Source organism: Dendropsophus ebraccatus, chromosome 10 (assembly GCF_027789765.1).
Source record: "Dendropsophus ebraccatus isolate aDenEbr1 chromosome 10, aDenEbr1.pat, whole genome shotgun sequence".
Taxonomy (NCBI): domain Eukaryota; kingdom Metazoa; phylum Chordata; class Amphibia; order Anura; family Hylidae; genus Dendropsophus; species Dendropsophus ebraccatus.
In genome coordinates, this window is record NC_091463.1 from 19,835,092 (window position 1) to 19,857,709 (window position 22,618).

Below are 22,618 nucleotides of genomic sequence, written 5' to 3' on the forward strand. Positions count from 1 at the left end.
CAAGTGTTTCTCCCTAGCTCAATCTAGTAGTGATCGGTCTAATCACCGAAACCCTGACCAATCAAAACTTATGTCAAAACTTTTTTTTAAAGTGACAGTCACATTATAAAAGCTCATGAATACATGAATCACTATGGGTCCATACTGTCCCTCTATGTCATGTATCATAGAAGTATTATAGAAGTATTTTTCCACTTAAATACTGCATCTAGGTGAAAATATGGGGACTAACAGACTATGTAGGTCTTTGTGCCTCGCTACAGGTCCAGTGTATACACGTGTGCCATGTCTATGGATCCTTTGCAAAGTCTTTTATTATTTCTTCATCATATATACATAAAAAACTGATATATATATCCGACCTCTATATAGCTAGTCCATGAGTGCTTACCGCAACTATTCCCTATATAATAATCTATAGCTATTCTGCATATTAGTCACTTGACTAATTGAATTGAGAAGAACAAATGCAGAGACATTAAGTTCCCCTCTGCAGATATTCCTAGTGCTGTAAACATGGGTGCAGGGGTTAACGTCTTACCTGAACTCTGGTGCCTATTAACATGTCATAGTGATATATCAGATGTATTGATCAGTAGGGGTCTATGTACTGAGACCTCCACCGATCACTTACACAATGAAGCAGAAATGGCCTCTATGATCCAAGTGTGCAAACATGTATATGGAATTTTTTTTACATTTTAGGGATCGATCCATTTTTTAGGTCTGCTGTTCTGTATGATGTATGATGAGACAGAATCATACTGGATGGGTTTAAACAATGCACATCAGACTGGGTCGTATGTATGTATGTATATATATATATATATATATATATCGTAAATATTTGGACTGTTGCTATGTACTGTCTGTATGCAGGAATTCTGTGCAGCATTCTGTTACATCTTGGCGCTGCAATACCACAAGTGACCACAGGATGGGGCTTTGATCTAACGAACAGGCCCACATCTGTATTACATTAGCCTGAATTGTACAATAGCGCTGCTTAATCACACCACGAAGTGAATGCAAGATTGTGACAGCATAATGGGATTTTATGGTGATGAAGAACTATAGCAAGCAAGCGCATGTGGTGGGAGGAGAGTGGGGGCTTCATGAAACGTGACAAAGGTTAAAAGTTGAACGCTATGGATGCTCATCTATTTTTATTACTTTGCATTCATGAAAACGCTATCGCTAAGCTGTGATTTCCTTTCATCATTACTTTCTTATGTAACACATCTCTAAAACCATCCAATTAGATAGGAGAATATGGATCAGATCTTTCCTGCATTATAAAGCGTGCTGTATAATCCTCGCTTTGTTCTTCACCGACTGCGTAGTGTTGGAAAAAACGGGATTACTGTAGGACTGTATGACCTTAGCGTTAATGATTCTGCCCCAGGCCGGTTTCACGTGAGCGTGTTGCGGTGGAATTTTTCCTCCCGTATTACAGCTGAGCGTCTAAGTGTGAATGCAGGTTTACTGTATCAAAGATGGCTATGGTGCTTGGAGTTTGCATCAGTTAATGTGTTATTCACTGCATGGATATAGTTTTTATATTGCAGGCGGCTGGGACCTGTAGTGCCGCAAACTAGAACAGAGGGGCTATGCTAGTCCAGATTTAGTTCCTGAGGTGTCCAAGTCCCTGGGGCTTCTGGTTGTAAGAATGGACAACCCCCACATGAGACCAACTAAGGATCCTTTTACATATAACAGTTTGTCAGTCATGGGTGGCTGCAAACGAGCACCAATCAGAGAAGTTGGCACTCATTTGCAGTGCCTTTACACAGCATAAAAAATTGAGTGGCTGGGCTGCAGGAATAATTCTTGTATTGTTCGTGCAGCCATGGAAACTGACAGCACACTTATGTTCACATTGGGGTCTGGGATGTATATACTGTATCTGTGTTGTCAGTTTCCAGATCACAAGCAGCAGTCTATACTTACCATCCATGCTGCTTGTGATCCGGCTCCAGCATCTGGCTCTCTAGTTCTCCCTACGCCAGCTGGATCTTTAAGCCTCCTCTGGCTGTCAATCCTTCTGGAGGAGGTTGTGACCTGAAGTTACAGCAGCGTTTGGAGGACTGTAGAACAGGATGCTGGATTACAGCAGCAGGGATGGTAAGTATACACTGCTGCTTGTAATCTGGAAACTGACAGCACAGATATTTGTATATCCGTGCTGTCAGTTTCCCTTTATCATTGTTGGCCACACGGACCTGTTTACACAGGAAGATGTGCGGCCAATAACAATAAATATTGAAGCCTGCTATAAGAACCTGATCAGTTGAGGATGGGATGTTTTTCCCGTTCTTAGCTGATCGCTGTCACTTTCTAGCAATGCTCCTGGCCGATAATGTGTGTAAAAAGGCCCTTAAGCTTTTAGATTTCTACGACTTTCAGAAGTAGCATTGGTCTACCTGTGGTACTCGGCCAGTTACTGTGAAGTTGTTCGTCGTGACGCCAGCACTGTAGTATTGCCGAAGTGTGATGTTGGTACCTGTTTTTGACCGGTATATGTCCCCAAATGGTCGGTAACCTCTGGGATTGTTGCAGGTCCTTTCGGTACTTGTCACGGCAACCTGCAGTGGTTGTAGGCCCACTCAGGATGTCAGTACCGCCACCCACAGAGAAGGGAAAGATAGCCCAAGGTAGACGGTGGTGTGTGTGTGCAGGTGCAGGAAGAGAAGACAGAGTCCCGTGTGTTTAGTATAAAAATGGAACACTTTACTGAACAATGTCGGTTATCTTGGTGTTGCAGACTTCTTCTGACAGCCTGACCTTCCACTCAGCCATCCCAGAGATCCATAGTATCGGGACAGTACATCAACCTGTGTTCTGGTGGACTCTTGGCCGCAATACAGGAGCAAAAATTACACTGACCTTAGTGTTGCTCTTCCTCTCTCAAAATTCCTCTTTACTTGGCGTGATCTTCTGCTTCTTCTGGACCATCGGAAGCCTTATCACCATCAAGCAGGTTTTTTTTATGGTGTTTTTTTTTCTTATTTCTCTAAAATGTTGCAGCCAGATCTTACATGAGTGAAGTATAAAATGCACTCCAATGTTTTTTTCTTTATAATGCAATTTTTTTTATACTTTGGGAATGACGTCTTTCTGGCGTTTCTCCCGTCTGCTTTTCTATAGCATTTAAACCCCCCAGAGGAAAACACTGAAAACAAAGTAAAAAAAACACAACTCCCATTAGCCTCTATAGGAGTTAGGAAAACTACAGTAAACAGCATGGTCAGCAAGTAGGCCGGAGGAAGCCATGGTGGCCTTTGATCTCAGGATAAGTGCAGGTCCCAGTGGTGGGAATCACATGCATTTTAGATTTATCTTGTGGTCATACTATAAATATCCACATAGGACTATCCATTTAACACTTTACTACTTTTATGCATGACTATCTGTATTACCATAAACTCTTTATTCTCTATGATCAGACACAGCCATGTCTTAGGGTCCTATTCCACGGGCCGAGGAGGGCCCGATCAACGATGTAAACGAGCGGCGATCTGCTAGATCGCCGCTCGTTTACTGGGCCTATTGTACGGCCCGATGATGGTTGAGCGAGGGCTGCAAGGACATCGTTACCGATGTCCTTGCAGCCCTTGCAGCAGCATACATTACCTGCAGGTCTTCTTCTCCGCGCTGTCTTCATCCCCGGGTCCCGCGCGCTCTATCTTCCGAATGGCCGGTCAGCTGACAGGCCACACTCAGCCAATCACAGGCCGCGGCGGTCAGCGCTCCGTCAGCTGACCGGCCATTCGGAAGATAGAGCGCGTGGGACCCGGGGATGAAGACAGCGCAGAGAAGAAGACCTGACAGGTGATGTATGATGATGATGCTGCTTCTGAAATCGTCGGTTGCCCGCCGTGCACCGCTATTCAACCGTAGCGATGCGCGGTGGGGGAACAATGATTTTAGGTCTGGCCCTAAATGAACGGTCAGCCCTTACTTTGTCATTGGCAACAGTATTGCTTTTCAAGAGTTTTGGTCCATAAAGCCACCCGTATAAAGGCCCTATTCCACCAACAGATCTGACGACAGATTATCTGCCAAAGATTTGAAGCCAAACCCAGGAGTGGATTTGAAAAGAGGAGAAATCCAGTCTTTCCTTTATGACCTGTTCTCTGATTATAGTCTGTTCCTGGGTTTGGCTTCAAATCTTTGGCAGATAATCTGTCATCAGATCTGTTGGTGGAATAGGGCCTTAACACCTTACCTTCTTTTCTCCTGGACAGCTACATAGTCCGCAGATGCCATACTGTATGTCTGCCCCTGACCTGCTGGATATAGTAATAAGAGTAGGGGGTAGCAGAGGATCAGTGCCAAAACTAAGGACAACTGCACATATACGCCATGATTTGAAAGTGGTGCTATGGTGTTGTAAGTGGTCAGTATGGTTGACTTGGTTGCATTGAGGTCCTTGGTTGCAGTCCCGCAAAGGCTAATATCTGCAAATATGGATGTTCGCCATTCGTCCACATAGATTGCCCTCTGCTTTCCCAGGCATGCAAAGGTTGCAAACCTCATTCTGTGGAGTCTATCAAGACTGTGGATTTAATAGGAATAATAAGTGTACAACATGGCAGCCATTCACATATCTTTTGTAACTCTTGTAATGCTTAGTCTGTAGTACTGGCCTCCTCATATGGGGAGAAAAGTCTTTATGGGCCCAGATGAAGCTGCACCCTGTGCACCCTCTAAAGCTTGGCTGATCTTCCTTGTGAAGATACCAGATCTAGACCTAACATTATATAGCTGGGTTTTGCCAACCAGACAGGGGCCTGGTGTTTGTCCCCCGCTATACCCCTTTTCCATGACCCTTGGGTTCATCGATCCCCCCCTAGTTTGCTCTACTGATTGTTCCACACCAATGATTGCCAACCTGTGCTTCTCCAGCTGTTACAAAACTACAACTCCCAGCATGTTGTAGTTGGAGAACACTGCTCTTCTAAATTCGGCTACTAGTAAGTATATAAACTTTCTTTTGTCCTGTTTTCGACATAGAGTTGAAGGACTTTGCCTTGGCCTCCATTCACACCAGCCCAGATTACGCAGTGCGGGAGGTGGACGCTCTCTACGACGTATGGGAAGACGCCAAGCAACGCCTGCTTCTGGAGGTTCCTCTACTTCTTCTTCCCGCTTTATCTTTTATTTATGAGGCTCCTACATTCTCGACATTGCAGCATCGCAGGGATGAATGACAGTGACAGACACGTAACATTGAACATAATGGCTCTGCCTTCTAAGGCTTTCAATACACTATCCCTGCTAGGAGGAGTGAAGATAAAGGGAAGATTATTACTTTTTTCTATTCAGGGGAGCAGGGCCACAAAGGAGCGAGCTAGGGGACTGGGATTCTGTTGTAAATCTTTCTGGAAGTTTCCGCATTTGACGTGTTCAGCATTTCATTTACGGAATCTGTTCTTCTGCTCTCCAGTAGTAACCTCTGGGCCTCCTTGTAATGTTTCCTGTACCCCCACTGTTATCCTGCCATGGGGGCCTGCTCAATTGTACAGCTTACTATACTATATATATATATATATATATATATATAAGTAAGAAATCCTAAGCGGATTTAGTTTTTAAAGGAATATTCTGTTGTAAAAAAATAAATACAAAATTTTACATTTTTTAAATACAGCTATATAAGTTTGTAATATAACTTTATTAAAGAAAAAATATATTTATTTTTAAAACATTTTTACATTGAGAAGTCACAGTACAGGGCAACATGGCTCCTCTGGCTGCGTGAGGAGCTGCAGGGCTGCTCAATCCCTTGTCCCAACAGTGATACTGAGCCTTCCCTTGTACAGATAGTCAACTTCCCACAACTGCTGGGATCACAGATAACTCTGCTCCTTGAGGTTTAGCCTCTTAGATACCAAAGTTTTTAGTGATCATGGCATCTAAATGACAGGGGTTTACTGTGTCAGCCCACTGGCATTGCCGCAATGTGGTCACAGGGTGTCAATAGATTGTAATAGAAGCCCCCAGGTCTGCCACCTCAACACAGTGATTTTCAACCTTTTTTGAGCCGCGGCACACTTTTTATACTTAAAAAATCCCGGGGCACACCACCAACCAAAATGGCACAAAATGACACTAAAACAGTACATATTATACATATAGTTAATAATATAGATTCTAAATGTATTTATACTCACTCAGTGTGAAACCTGGGCCTGTTTTCTTCTCCCCCCTGTGCTTCTCTCCATCATACTTCTCCCCCCTACTTCTCTCCTGTGCTTCTCTCCACCATACTTCTCCCCCCTGCCTCTCTCCTGTGCTTCTCTCCACCATACTTCTCCTCCCTGCTTCTCTCCTGTGCTTCTCTCCTTTGCTTCTCTCCACCATACTTCTCCCCCTGCTTCTCTCCTGTGCTTCTCTCCACTATACTTCTCCCCCCTGCTTCTCTCCTGTGCTTCTCTCCCCCATGCTTCTCTCCTGTGCTTCTCTCCACCATGCTTTTCCCCCCTGCTTCTCTCCTGTGCTTCTCTCCCCCCTGCTTCTCTCCTGTGCTTCTCTCCCACATGCTTCTCTCCTGTGCTTCTCTCCCCCATGCTTCTCTCCACCATACTTCTGTCCCCCCTGCTTCTCTCCACCAAACTTCTCTCCGCTGTTTCTCTCCCCCATCCCCAGGTTTCTCCCCCCCCCCCTTCCTCCTCACCTCCTCCGAGATGGTCGCTGCTGCTGTCCGCCTCACCTACTGGGCGCCCGTAGGGCCCTGACGTGCTCCTCCAATCAGCAGAGACTGGGAGCGTGGTGCGCTGCGGCGGCGCACACGTTGATTGGATGGGTGCATCACGGCCCGCCGCAGCGCACCACGCAACCGCCCACATTATAATCCGCCACTGATCGCTGCGCATTGCCGGGGAACAAAACACAGGGGCACCATAGTTTGGGGAACTTTCCCCGCGGCACACCCGACCATGTGTCGCGGCACACTGGTTTAAAATCACTGCCTCAAGACACTTATTAAGCCCTGCTAAAGGCCGGACCTTAAGGATGCCCGTCGATGTGTATTATAGAAGCATTTTATAAGTAGTGCAGCGTATTATACCAACAATCAAGTGACCGCAGGGTCAGGTTTAACAGAGTGTTAATAGTTAAAAGAAAATGAAAAGTAAACAAAAATTGCCATTTTCCCATATTGTAGTTTGGCTACAGTGATAGGAGGATAGCAAAGGGTTAAAATAGAAATACAATCTTTGCATTTTCTTGAGCATTACTTCTCCTGCAGGACATCCTGATCTTGGGGGATTACAACGCCGGCTGCAGTTATGTGAAGAGTACCCACTGGCCTCAGATTAGACTCCGCCATGAAGCCGGTCTCCAATGGTTTATTGGTGACTCTGAAGATACTACTGTGAGCACCAATACTCACTGCCCATATGATAGGTATGGGATATAACATTTGCCCATCAGTAGTAATAGGCAGTGTATAGTTGAATGTCACTTTAGTTTTAGACAACTTCCTCCCACATGATAGCTCATATGATTTATAACAAAAAAGACTCCTTACCCCGGAAAAACCCTAATGTATTGGCCCCTATGCATCTCACTTCCCTGCAATTTACTGTTAGGCTCAGCCTTTCCCAGAGGTTCCACACTGTGCCTAAAAGGTAAATCAAGGCTTCTGTCTTATCTCTAACCACCCATAAAGTTTTGAGCAGGTATGTGTAAACATCAGTTTTCTACATGTACACAATGCTGCCTCCTGAATATAATCTTACACTTCCACTCTTATTAGTCTGCAGGCTTTATCAGCAACAATAGTTCAGTGTTTAAAGTAACTCCTTCCTTGCTGTGCTACTGTTGTTTCTTCCAAACCCACATAAACTCAACATAAATGCCCCCCCCCCCCATATATTATATATGGAAGTGTACTGTAAATCATCCCCCAGCTCTGTGTCATGCCATACTGTGTTCGCAGACACAGTACAGTATCAGGGGGATATCGGGAAGCATTTTTACAGAACATATCTTAATACTTTGTCTCTGCTCCTTATTTTATATACTTGTCATTTCAGGTTGGTTGTTGGTGGAGCGAAGTTTCGGAACACAGTCATTCCCGGCACGGCTAAAGCTTTCAACTACCATGTGGCGTATGGTCTTACATATGAAATGGTAAGGCTATGACTGATGTCTCTGTTTGCTTGTTTCAGCCAAATCCTCTGGAATATCTTGTAATCAGTTGTACTACTTGGTAACTTTACACCTTAGGCCAAAGCTGTTTCAGATCACTACCCCGTGGAGCTGGAGATACGTGATGACGGTGAGTAACAAGTCTTATAGACAATACTGTATACTTCAGAATAAAAGATGGCGACCAGGGCACTATCTCCCATATTGCAAGTTGTATTAAAAGGATGACTATGAGTGATTGGTCAGTATCAGATAAACATGGCTGCTTTCTTCCATAAACAGCACCACGTCTGTTTGAGTGCAGCTTAAGATAAATTGTCTTCAATGGAGATGAACGTCAGTCCCATACACATCGCCGTAGACTGGTCAGGAAGAAAGCAGATAATTCCTGTATACTTGCTTTATGCTTTGTGGGTGCTGCACATGTTACCCCAAGCAGTAGTGACCCACACAGGGCCTTCCCTTCTTAAAGAAAAGAGAATAGAACAGATCCAATGGTAACACTGTCCGTCCTCCATGGGCACCTGCCCATATATCAATGAAAGTGTCTAAACACCTTCAATGGGAGCATTTGGCCAGCAGCTCCCAAACCTCCCATACACATTCACACTTGGCGTGGCTGAGCATACATATCTGGTGGCTTATGCCAAACTTCATCTTTTGGGTACGGGAGAGTCAAGATGCCTTTATGTAATTGTCAATCCCATCTGTATCAGTGGGTTTGGCTGACTAATGTCTATATTGGTCTTTAGATCCCCCATATCAGCCTTTCCTAATGCCATTCCTATTAAAAGGGGTAGTGCACCAAAAAATTTTTCTTTCAAATCAACTGCTGCCATGAAGTGCCAGAGATTTGTAATTTACTTCTATTAAAAAATCTCAAGCCTTCCAGTACTTATCAGCTGCTGTGTGTCCAGCAGGAAGTGGTGTTTTCTTTCCTGTCTGACACAGTGCTCTCTGTTGCCTCCTCTGTCCATGTCAGGAACTGTCCAGAGAAGGAGCAAATCCCCATAGAAAACCTCTCCTGCTCTCCAGACTGGAAATAATACCACTTCCTGCTGGGCATACAGCAGCTGATAAGTACTGGAAGGCTTGAGATTTTTTTTATAGAAGTAAATTACAAATCTCTGGAACTTCATGGCAGCAGTTGATTTGAAAGAATTTTTTTTTTGGTGCACTACCCCTTTAAGGCTATGTTCACATTCTTATAATTGTTATAACTAACGTCTGTTATTCACCTGTAAATGACAGCTGTCCAATAAAAACGTCCATCATTTTGCCAATGTGTGAACATAGCCCAAACCTTTATTTTGTCAGTATGTTGAGGTAGATGCATTGATGGGACCTGCCCTAGATAGCATTTTACCCTTGTTAACATGACCACTATGACGTCATACAATTTATCCCACATGATGTTGGTCTGGTTCGTGACTCCCTCATAGCTTGCAGTGTCATGACTTATAACCTCTTCCATGTAATTACTCCCATATTCCTGATCCCAAAACTATTTACACATTTACCCATAGACAACATATGTCATTTAACGTCACATGCTCTGTACCCTAAATGTTGTAAATGGGACAAAACATCTCTGTGGTATACTGAACGGGCCATGTTCCCTTCCTTTTTCAGCTTTGTACAGCAATGAGAAGTTCCCGATCAGCATCAGTATTGGTATAAGTGGAGGCCTAGCGTTAAATGGCGTCTGCGACTGTGTAGGGGTGGATTTCACATCCTGTGTGGGGCGCTGTGGTGCCAATTCAAGTAGCTACCCGTGTAACTGTAATGCTTCATGTGGTAGCAGTAATAAGTGCTGTGCGGACTACCAGGCTTCTTGTAAAGTCTAATCATGTCTTGTTCTTCTCCATCAGTTATACAGTATATATTTCTTACCACCATAAACAGTAAATGATAAGCATATCGCATCACTACTTCTTTGGCCTATTGTCTTGCTTCCATTATTATATTACTGTATGATGTTCCGTTCAGGGGTCTTTTTTTTTCAAATAAACTGGTTTGAGAAAGTTATATAGATTTGTAATTTACTCCTATTGAAAAACCTAAAGCCTTCCAGTACTTATTGTAATGGAGCTGCGTCACAGAGGGGAGGAGGGATATCGTCACACTGGGGGGAGGCATGCCTGCCCCCAGTGCTCCGAGCCGGGCCGGTGCACGGGAAATGATCGTCACTGAGCGAAGGAACCAGGCGGCGGTTAAAAAAAAGGACTGCATCACCGGGACCCCCACATCGATGCTGATTGCCTTGTGTAAAAAAAGAAAAGCAAGTACCTGATGGTCAGTGGCGTAGCTACCATAGAGGCAGGGAAGGCGGTTGCTATGGGGCCCATGGAGGGAGGGGGCCCAGGGAAGATAAGAGCCTCCTGTGTCCTTTTGCTTAACCCCTTATGTACTGCAGTGTATAAGTGACCCAGTGTTCTCTTACATGCTGCAACACAAAAAAGGGTTAATATAAGCTCAAGACAATTAGCTCTCTGATAACCTCTGACCTCTGAGCTCCTGCAGAAGTCAGGTGTTATCAGTGCAGAAGTAGCAGGAGAGAGCTAATTGTCTTCTGCATTAACCCTTTGTTACAGCATGTAAGAGAATGCTGGGTCACTTACACACTGCAGTAAATAAAGGGTTAAGCAAAAGGTAGTCTGCTCCTGCACCTATGTATATAACCATGAGGCTCCTAATAGGCTGTTATAGTTAAATATAGTGGATGGACAGAACAAGCAGACATTGGCTTTCTTCTCTGCCAGTCACTGTTGTGGCGGCATGCAGGATTCTGACTCTGGCCACAAGAGAATTTTTTTTTTTGCCACATCACTGAGTATATATATATATATATATATATATATATATGGGAGGGGGGCCCCATACAGTTTTTTGCTATGGGGCCCCATGAATTCTAGCTACGCCCCTGCTAATGATATATGTTTTCTTCCCTCCCAACCCTCCTATCCTTCTATTTGGCTTAGATCAGGACTTCTGCCGCCCCTTTACTTGTGATCATCAAAGGTGCCAGGACTTGGAGTATCTTAAATCCTGGAAATTATATTTTATAATTAGACTTCGCCTGTATAATGTACTACTATATATTTTTTATACCTAAACGGTGAGATTTCATTGGTTCTCTCCTATTCCGTTGCAGCATCATACAGTGGTCAGCGTTTTGCCATCAGCTCTAATATTGGTATAAATGGAGGCCTTTCCCTTAATGGAGTTTGTGACTGCGCAGGGGTCAATTTAGCATCCTGTGTGGGGCGCTGTGGAGCGAGCGGGAAGACTTTCCCTTGTAACTGTAATGCTTCCTGTAGCAGCTACAATGACTGCTGTTCTGACTATCGCCCTGCCTGTGTTGTTTAACCTCATATATATCGATGAGATGATAACCAGCAAAACCATATCCAATAAAGCATAATAGAATAAACTGCAAACATATTTCATCATAGTACATAGTGTCTCCACGTGATCATTACATTGGTACTCTCACAGGTATGGTTTCTGCATGCTACCAGATAGTAGCTGTAGTCTCCATGATTATATACCAGACTCATTATAATCTTATTACAGTCATGTGATAATAAACATCTATGAACCTGTGCATCCTACCTCTACAGTTTGGCCATATGGGACTTCATTTTCTGGTACTGTTACAATGTGTCACATCCAGAAGGAAGCAGGGGTGAGTGGCGGGGAACGGGGCATGTCAGAAAGACAGCTGCAGGGGAAAAGGGGCAGGTAAGTATGGTTTCTTTTTATATCCTGAATTATTTTTCTAAGACTAGAAGATTGCTTTAACAGTGGAAATAACTATATTGTATGTATACTCTTAAGAAGGTATTTCCATCTCAACTTGATATCCTATACATTATGGGACCACCGAATGTTTCCAAGGAAATGAATGGAGTGCAGCCCTATATATAGAGAATAACAAGCTGAGACCATTCATAGAAATTATGGTGACATTCATGACATAAAGTCATGTAATAGATACTGATTGATGACAGATATCTGTCATGTTGGATTTTTTTCATGGACCAATTATCAGGCAGGAACACTCATTGCTAGAGATGAGCGAACGTTCAGCATTTGAATACAGGTGGCTGAAGAAGTTGGATTCAGCCCTAGGGAGCCAAACAACCATAGGCTATAGGCTGTATCCATGTTTTCCCAGACCCTGTAGGGCTGCATCTAACTTCTTCAGCCACCGGTATTCAAATACCGCACGATTGAACTCGAGCATGTTCATTGCTAATAATCATGTTAAAGGGCCAGTGATCAGCCAACAAACATAAAACTGTTTGTTCATCTGCAACTTTTTTGCATCCATTAAAAGCGCTGCTAGTCAGTTGCACATCTTCCGATGTAGACGGGAATGTGTGACTGACTATAATGGAAATAATAGGCTTGTAAAGATCTTGCTGATCGACTTAAAAAGGCCATTACTAAAAAGTCTTTCTTGCCGATTGCAATATTTGCCCAGATCATGGCGGGGAATGGTTGATCAATTCTTTAATATTAACTTATGGCACAGTTGTACAAAACAACAACTTTCTGACACCAACCATGAGCATGAAATCCTTCATAAAACGGCCTTCATAAGACCCTTTTAAACAATCTCTGTACTAATACTGTATCAGATGCAGTACCGTAATTATGGGAGTACCAAATAATATGGCAACATGGCTGTTTGACATTTTAATGGCTCCTCCTCCCAGACTGATTATTATTTATGTCATCACTGTAACCAAAAGCAACTGTAAGACATTTTACGCGTTCAATCGAAACCAAATGCATGCCCCGTGGCTGAGTCTACAACGCGACCAGCCATCGAAGCTCTAAGCTCACATATTGGACGTATTTGAGAAGGATATACCAACGTAAGAACACTGAGGCTGATGTCTGCATCCATCCAGTCCGTGCATAACAAAAAATAGCTTCAAAGGACAGGGGGATATCTGATCTTTTTCAAAGAAAAGTGATCTTCCGGGCCTGGAATAAGAAACAGTGATGGTACCACATGGTTCTTAAATGACACTGACTTGGACTCATTTGTAACCTGTATACATCACAGCTCTATCCCTTGACTGTACTCTACTTACCGCTTTACATAGTTGTTGTTTTTATTGACAAATACATGTTAAAAAAAAAAAGAATGTTGATGATCAGGGCCGTAACAATGTTGTTAAATGTAATAGGGAATGTCTGGTAAAGAACAATAAAGAGCGACCAGTCAATAAAAGGGACATAGGCACCACAGGTGAACTTGTTTTTGGGGGTGTTGGAAGTTGGGCACCATTTTAGACTTGCCCCAACCATCTTTCCTTTAGGCCCCATCCACTACTCCATGGCATCTTCCCCACACACTGCAAGCGTGAGCAAATAATGAATCTTGGCATGTGTCCAAAGTGTCTTTAAAGGGATTTTCCAGTATTAGAAAACTATGCCTGCTATCTTCCAAAGGAAGAGCACTATAATTTTCTTATTCCTGGGAAACAACTACTATGGTTTTCTAAGCCACTCTCTCTTCCACAAACCCTGATACATTAGGGACCTTGGAGGAGCAATTTGTTACACCTCTGACATTATCTCTACGATTTCAGCATGCCGTCATGACCCCAGCATACATGGCCACCTCCACTGTCAAATCTGTTCTGCACATTTTTGCCCTTACGTTGCCCAATGTTCTCTCCGTGACCACCTGACTGTACTGTGGTCCAGAGGAAATGAGCCAAGATTCTCCGATCAGATGCTGAGAGAGACCTTTTCTGACGGCCGTAATGTTCCCAGCTGCAATATTAACATCAAACACGGCTTTATCTCCCTGCTAGTAGCTGAGGGAAGGGAGGTGCCCCGTCAGGCTAAGAGGGAAATTAAGCTTAAATAACTATGGAATGACTATAGGTCTAGACTACTTGGCAAAGTGAAGGAACGTGAGTCAAAATGAGTTGAATAAACAAAGCTGCAACTGCTGATTTCTGAACAAAGGGGGCAGACAGAGTAGGCAGGAACAACAAGACTGCCCGCTCACATCCAACGGGCATAGTGTAGAGACTGTGAGCTGCCAGATGACTAATAGAAGGTGCTAGATGATCCGAGGCTCCTGCTGAGATCACACTCTGAGGGCCAAACTCTTTGTTTTCTCTCTGCAATGGCAAAGAAAGTGTTCGATGTACACAACTAACCAGGGGGTCCTGAGCAGAGAACGCCCCTCTGTCACAGTTATCCATAGCAAACAATAAAAAAACTTCTACAGCACATTATTTTGACATGAGTATATATTAGGAGAGCTTTGTTTCCAACATATTGGGACCATATCGGAGAGGGGAAGGATAGTTTGTATATTGGAGACTGTCAACAAGCCAAGAAGCACGTTCACCGTTTTGCCATCTATCCTTCTCCAACAATTTCTGACAAACGCTCTTGAGACGTAGCCGATTACTGGCTCCGAAGGTCCATTTATGTCAAAGTAAACAAATGACTAATCGGAAAGCAGCACAATCTCCAAATTATTTTATCGGGTTCTGAAAATTTGGAATTTTTCAGCCACCTCAAACTCACTACTCACTACTCCGCCAAGTCAGAAAAGAGAGGCATTCTTCAATGGTAATTCCTACTTTAGTGGGCCTAGCTCATCCATGCAATACACTGACCACCATCACCATTCAATGCTAAAGTTCCTCTGCAGTGGTTATACCTATGCAAGACAACCCCCTTGAAAAAAAACCTCTAAGCCAGAACTAAGAGATTTTGACTGATCCTCGGTGTTCCAGAACATTCTCTCCTAGTAAACTTCTTTAAGTATCAAGACCCCATAAAACAACAGCTGCCCCATTACTTAGACGGGTGTGGTAAGTGTCAGCTCGTGTCAGGCTGAGGTGACTAACTTGACATGCATAGACGAGAGCAGAAAACTCTTGTCAAATGGCCCACAAATGGAACATCTGATGGTTCTTGTTTGTATGTATACAGAGCGGCCATGTCTAATTACAGGATTCTGGCACAGACCAGGAACGACTGACTTTTCTTGAGTACAACTTTACAGTCCTGGACTGAAATACGCAATGATATTGCCAGTAACGGCGCAGAGAGTTGGTGTTCTTGGACTGATTTTATGTCCTGGATGAAGATGAAGCTGAAATATTCATGTGGTTCTGGAAAGCAGATAAACCCCAAAGGACTGGTCTATTTTGGGTCTTCAGGATCGAGCGATTCTTTGCTTTTTATCCAGTCATTCCAAGAGCCATATTATTTTTCTCATTTTTGTGATTTTGCTTTCTCAGAACTATAATGTTTTTACCCTTAGACATGCAATAATCAGGTTATAGAGTGCTGATGGTCTGGTACCTCCCTTGTTCAAGCACCTGAGATGACACAGTCACTACTAACCATGGGATATCATGGGTTAATATGCTGGACCCAGAGATATTTGTGACCCTGGCCATTGCAACAGGTGCACAGCTGTATATAACATCTACTCTACTGACCACCGCAGTAAAATCATTGTACCGTGATGGGTATATACGTCCCAGGGCGTTAAGGGGTTAAAGTGATTGGATGTATGCAGACCATGTATACATCTGGCATTGGTACTCCATGCTAGATATTTATATATTCCAAGCTTACTGTATATTTTATGACGGGATTATCGCGTCTTACCCAAGTTTGTGAATTTTGGATGTACATAAAAGTAAACGAAGAGTCAAACCTCAGTGGGTTTACAGCTTTATGGTTGTCCAAGAAAGCGCTAGAGAAATATATCCTGAGCTTCAGAGTGTAGGGATTAAAGGAGCCGAATCTGAATGCATGAGAACCACACATTTTATTATACCAGGTGTTCAATGCCAAAAACAATCTTGACCCACTCGAAAACTGCACACTTATAAAAACACGGCATGGTGTCAGAATATAGGTTGAGCGTATGTATGTGACCCCGCGCCTCAGCCTACTGGTATCACCTGGACAAGTATCTTGGCAGGGGGCTTACCAGTATTGTCAGGTGGAATTTTCATTCCTGACCTGGTTAATGTTGCTTAAAGGAGTATCCTAAATTAAGAAAATTGTATTCAGATAAAACTATCACCCCCCATATATATACACTGATATAGCATTATCACTAATAGTACTGTCTTCGACTGGAAGTTAAATAAAGAAGAACTGCAAAATGTGTATTGTCTGCAGATCCTGACTCCTCCCTCTTCCTGTAGACAAGACATCCTCTGATGTCACAAGAGACTGGATCTTGTCTCTGAGCTCCTGCCCCACCCGCCTGAATGATGCCACCATCTCTAACCAGCCCCTCCAGCCTACATCACCATCTTCCTGATATATATATATATATATATATATATATATATATATATATATATATAGAGAGAGAGAGAGAGAGAGAGAGAAATTTAGAAAGGGTGAGATGTCATTACAACATGCTGCCTTGGGCTAAATAAGGAAGAGCCCAAAGAGAATGAATGAATGAATGGATTTTTGGTAGTTTCAGGACTGGGACAGGACTGACAGATAGTTAAGCAATGCTGGCAGACAGTTAAGCATATATGCATCTGCGGCATGTATATGGTTTACCTGATAGTGGAGTGCCCCTTTAAGATTTAATGTGCCATCATTTAAAGGAGTTGCCAAGCTTTCACAAACCTTTCATAGACTGAGCTGATTGTGGAATGAGTTCTTGCTGCCACAAGACCATTTTAGAGTCCATCAAACATGGCACCCACCAAAACTGTCCATATCATCTATGAAACTGAACAGAACCAGTGCCCCCAGGTATCAGAAACTCTTAAGATCTATTCAGAAAGATGGCGATCCATGGCCCAGTTGTTGGCCATAGCAGCAGATCTTTGCCACATTCCTGAGTTATAGAGAAATACTATGAAGAGTGGATGACCCAACAGGCCACCTAATAAAATGGATAACCTTTAGGGCTCAATGGGAACTGTGTAATGTTTACTTACCCTGTAGTACGGGTGTATAGAAATTTAACATCTGGAGATGGGATCCCCCATAGATTGTTGGTAGGACACTCGCTAATCAGGTTCTTGTTGTTTATAGTGTACAATTTCCTTAAGGAGTACTATTATCTATTGATTTCCTGATTAGGATTGTGCCCGCAGATTTTTGCTGCAGTGACTTTTGTGAAGGACGTCACCATTCTGCCAAGTGTTATCCATGGCAGAACAAATAACTCCCAGCCAGGATGACATCTCAAACTATAATGCCCAATAATGTCCTCCGCTGCCAAAAATGTACTTTATTTAGATTATTTCACTTACGAATTCATATGGAAGTCATCTATGACTCTGATGTCTTATGAAAAACAACAGGGTGATATATATGTTTAATCCAGAACTCGCTGGCTGCCACCCTGACGGGCTAGAAGGTCCGGAAAACGCTCAGGTTACTTCTTGATTTAGAGTCCTCCCGCTGAGATCACATGTCCGTGCTATAATGTGCTATGCATTTTCTCTCTTACAGAGACTCTCAATGCTCTTAACCCTGTATGGCCCACAATGCTTAGGTCATCAATCATATTAGGTATACCTAGAACCTTGACAGATAGGTCAGTGAGTTTGCTGGTTCTACTAGAGGATATCATCTTCAGTTACCATGGCATATATACCATACAGGCTGTGCTATTGAGAAAAGGGGACAAAGACTGGTTTGGCTCATTACTGGGATGGAGAACCCTTGTTCTTCCAGCTGTTACAAAACTACAATACCCACCAAACCTGGACAGCCAAGGCTTGGCTTTGGCTGTCCAGGCTTGATGGGAATCGTAGTTTTGCAATAGCTGAAGGGCCGTAAGTTCTCCATCCCTGGACTGATGTGATGATATATAGTGTAAGCCATGACAGCGCTCTCTATTTTGGCTAACAGATGGAAGAATTATTGTACGTGTACTAGAAGTCCAGTGCATGATTCTACTCGGGCAACAACAGTCGCGCTGACGTTCACCGTTCCCACCACTGTACCTATGACTGTACCTGGTCCCTGGCTCCACAGTCATTACATGTTAGGGCCGTCATACTTCAGCAGTCCAGGCCTCTCTTGTAAACTACACTCTTTCACCCTCTGACAGTGAAGATGATGGGTAAGTCATGTCATTTCTTTCTGCCAAGGGGTCCACCATTCAAGAGGGTTCAGGATGAGTGAAGGATAAGCAGCCAACAAGTGCTCAGCACCTAAGTGAGCTTCCTCATTTCGGGTGACTCCCACAAAGCCGACTGAGGGAACGCCAAGGGTGTACAAAGCTGTCATCGAAGAGAAAGTAAACTATAAAGCATTCTGGTTTAACAGGGTGAAAAGGTGTGTTTTTTGCATGGTACTATATATACTGTATATATAGCACACCTCTAATAAAACGTATCCCTCGCATAGCTGCAGCAATGGCATTGGATTAGATGGTGCATCACCTTCCGTTGAGCCTCCCCATTGGGTGCACCATATAGTGCCCAATAGTAAACTCATAAGGTGTACAGATAAATACAGCATGCAGTAACCATGACCCTTACTCTAAATAAACTATAAACAGATCCCCTGCAACTGCCTGTCAATAAGTCTGGACAATGAGAGTGGTCTCAGGGAGTGCAAGTCAAGTCACGTTCCTGTGCCACCATACTAGTTGAACTCCCCTACGGCCCCCACTGTGCACCTGTACAAGGTCTATCCAGAGATGTAACCTGAAGCTTCTGGCCCAATGCAAAATGTGTAACAAGGCCGTTCTAATAGGATAATGTGGGAAGATTTTGGTGCAAACCTCGGCTCTATACCATATAAAGTTCACACAGCAGAACTGCTGATATACCGCCATGTAGACCTCAGCCCCAGCACCAGGACCGAGAGAGGCGTACAAAGGGGGAAGAAAATTACATAAACTATTGCAGAAAAAAATGAGCCCTTAATTTAAACCAGACTGCAGACTTTGCAATATGAGTCTGAAGGCAAACAACATGTAAGATGGTTTTTATTATTGAGCATTCCCAGGTTAACAAAAACAGGAAAAGAGGAGGGGATATAAAAAGCTGGCATGGCTCTGGTCAGCCGAAAAATAAGGCAAAATTATTAGAGATTTACTCTGTTTTTTTTCTCATTGGACATTTTTTTTACACCCAGGAGGTGGATTAGTGGTTTAGTATTTATATAATGTACCAGGAGAATGTATGAAAGTATGAAATAGTGCGCGTATAACGGTGATGAGAAGATATATGTGGTACTCGGCCAGTGTTGTTGTGCTGTTATTCCTGACACCAGTACTGTGGTAGTACACAGGTGTGATGCTGGTACCTGTTTTGACCGGTTTGTTGTCCTCAAATGGTCGGTAACCTTCGGGAGTGTTGCTGGTCCCTTGGGCACTTGTCACAACAACCTGGTGTGGTAGACCCACCCAGGATGACGATACCGCCCCTAACAGAGAGGGGGGAGGGGGGGAGTGTGTTGGGGCTGAGTGTGGGTGAGAGAAAGGTAGTGACTAAATCCCATACCGCAAAGGGACCTCACTAGGTGCACGCACACAGCTCCCAGGCAAGCCCTGCCCCGGCCGGATTTCATTGGCTCTTCCACTCCGGGCTTCCTATCAGTTAAAATCAGACCCTGCCGGACCCCCGACCCTAATCCGAGTTTAGTATTAGGGTTAGGGTTGGGGGTCGGATTAGGGTTACTAAAATCATCTAACTATCCCCTTCCCACACAACAACCATAACCCTAACCCTCGGGGTTGGTGCCAATCAGGAGGGTTAGGGTTGGGGCTGTGGGGAGGGTTAGACATGAGAATCAGTGGGAAGTATCCCTAATCCGACCCCCAACCCTAACCCTAATACTAAACGCTCGGATTAGGGTCGGGGGTCCGGCAGGGTCTGATTTTAACTGATAGGAAGCCCGGAGTGGAGCAGCCAAGGAAATCCGGCCGGGGCGGGGCTTGCCTGGGAGCTGTGTGCGCGCACGCAGTGAGGTCCCTTTGCGGTATGGGATTTAGACACTACCGTGAGAGAAAGGAAGGACAGGATAGGATTAGAAAGAAGAGTACCTGTGACTGGTCAGCATACAACACTTGGTATAAAACAGTTAACCCTTTTGACTCTACAGCTATGCATAAAAGACATAAAAAACAGTAGTGACACCTAGTAGGGAAAATAAAGTACTACATCTCCCACTGGTTAACCTAAGGGAAAACTCTACACAGGTGCCAAGGAACAGCACCTTGTGCTCGGACACCACGCATGATGCTTTATGTATGGGGTCAGTGGCGGCTCAAATTTACCTTGTGTCCCCGTTCTTGGACAAGAAACCAATGAAGGCTCGTGATCATATAAGGGAGCCATCTGTAATATGGATCTATACTGTACCGCCACATACAAGTTCATAGAAACCTATTTTGTTAAAAATGGTGGCTGATCTGTAGCCAGCATGTTATGGGAGGAGCTGAGCAGATTGATATATAGTTTTATGGGAAACGGTTCAGTAGAACTTTACTTATTTACATCTCTGCTTTTTCTATGCTTAGGAGTCCAGTGGGCGGTCCTACTGAGAATCTTCTTTATGACTTTAAATAAAGTGATAGCTGTCAACCACTGAGGAGTCCAGTGGGCAGTCTTATTGGTGCGTCACATCTATCTTTGTACGGAAAATCATATAGAAAAAGCTGCCAGTCACTAAGTGCCACCACCGTCGAACTCCCAACTAACTCGAACTCCCAACTAAAGGTCGATTCTCAATATCAACCTGAAATAGCATCCAAGTTGCCGGCATGAATGCCCATTGACTGTATTGGTCGTCAATGTAGCTGCTCGGAAAAAGTGAAGATCGGCCTCTGATAAAGTGGCATGGTTCTCTGGTGGCTATGATTTAGTGATTGCTTGGGGTCACAGGTGTCAGACATTAGTGTTTAATCTTATCCTTTCCAACAGACAGTTAAGTCAGTACCAGAGGGTTATAAGACAATGTCTAATGGACTGCGAAGGTATGGCTAATATGGCAACTGATGGAATATCCTTGTGTAGAAAATAACATCTCCAGATATAACCATAAGAACCAACTTTAAAAAGTTCCACCGTGCAGAAATCTATGTCTGAGGAGGAAATTCTAAATACAAAACTGGGGTGCCTAAGAGATGGAGGGAATGTGCTGGGAGGGGACGTCACACTCCACTGCAATCTCTCAGGGAGCAGACCATCACTACTAGTGCTATGAGTCATATCCTGCTGCTTAGTCTAGCGAGAACGGCATTCATATGGATTTATACTACTGTTGGGATCCTGTTATAAAAATGGAAAAGGTTGCAAAGACTAGACAGGAAAGAAGAGCAAAGAGGCTCCATTGGAAAAAGAGAGGGGTGTGGGCTTTATTGTAGGCAAATCTGTAAAAAAAAAAAAAAAAGCATGAAAAATATCAATCTGTGGTGGGACGCACGTTCCTGTTTGTTAATCCCTGTTTGTTAAAGGGATCCTCTGATGAAGCTCTTGGACTCCTGGTGATCAGGTGTTGGGCATTTACGTAACATCAAGCTATAAGCAAGCAACATAATATAAGCATTATATTGTAGGTAAAACATTTGCTTTAGACGAATGCAGTTGGGGCGACAGGAATTACACGATCAGAAATTCTTTAAACTGATTTTTATAAAGAACCAAAAGTAATAATAAGGCGGCAGGGTTGTGGAGATATTGGAGCTCTGCAGGGGCGTGGCTTGGCTCAGGGATTCTCTCTTTGGTGTTGTATGAATTTCTTGGTCTTGCCCCTCCCCTGAGGACTGGGTCCAGTGTATCAGTGTTATCTTAAATATGGAACACCCTTTAAGCGAGTCTATTCTGTACACTTGACCATTTACTCTTAATATGAAGTCTTCACAGTGTTCTGGAGGACTCCTCAGTAGCAGAATAAGACATTGCACAATATACAAGTTTCTATCAGCTCTCTCATGGTTTCTTGGCCCTGTTTCACATCTTAATCATCAAGCTTTAGCACTGTCAGCCTCTTGCGATTGCAAAACTAGCCCCCTCCCTTCTTTTTTTTTCCTTTTTTTTTGGTGTTACTTAATCCAAAAACTGAAAACAGACATCAGGAAAGTTTGTGTGTGCTGTACTTATACATGTGATAGTGTTGTCATATAGGTGGTAAGTGCTGATTCATTACATTTTCTGCTAGAGACAGGATTATTAACCCTCTAAGTCCCCCAGCTGTGATATGTGAAACTTGGCTGCACATGCACAAAAGAAATGAAGCATTACACAGTTCTTGAAAATCAATGAGCTGTTTGTATAATGCATGTACAGTCTGGGTGAGGTCCTGCACTGGGACCCCCTGTTCCAATCTTTCAGCACATCAGAAGCTTTAAGGAAGATGATGACGTCAGACACTGAGCAGCCTGGAAACTTTCAGTGGTGGGCTAGTACTGCCGGCATAGCAGCATGCTTATACCAATAATAATCTGATCTAATAAATGAAAGTT

The 22,618-nt window shown here is 43.6% G+C and overlaps 1 protein-coding gene across 7 annotated transcripts in view; it reads left to right on the top strand.

Moving 5' to 3' along the window:
• Positions 1 to 11,638, top strand: part of LOC138802664 (deoxyribonuclease-1-like) — a 31,724-nt gene extending 20,086 nt beyond the window's left edge. For 6 of the 7 annotated variants that reach the window (XM_069986209.1, XM_069986208.1, XM_069986211.1 and 3 more), the window contains 5 exons: positions 5,017 to 5,129; positions 7,253 to 7,410; positions 8,043 to 8,139; positions 8,236 to 8,287; positions 9,790 to 10,155. In XM_069986209.1, coding sequence (XP_069842310.1) covers positions 5,017 to 5,129; positions 7,253 to 7,410; positions 8,043 to 8,139; positions 8,236 to 8,287; positions 9,790 to 10,004 — 635 coding nt within the window. In that variant the 3' untranslated portion in view covers positions 10,005 to 10,155. Of the gene's footprint in view, positions 1 to 5,016; positions 5,130 to 7,252; positions 7,411 to 8,042; positions 8,140 to 8,235; positions 8,288 to 9,789; positions 10,156 to 11,311 lie in introns of those variants that run through there. The other variant, XM_069986207.1, reaches the window with a different exon arrangement.
• The last annotated feature ends 10,980 nt before the right edge of the window (positions 11,639 to 22,618 follow it).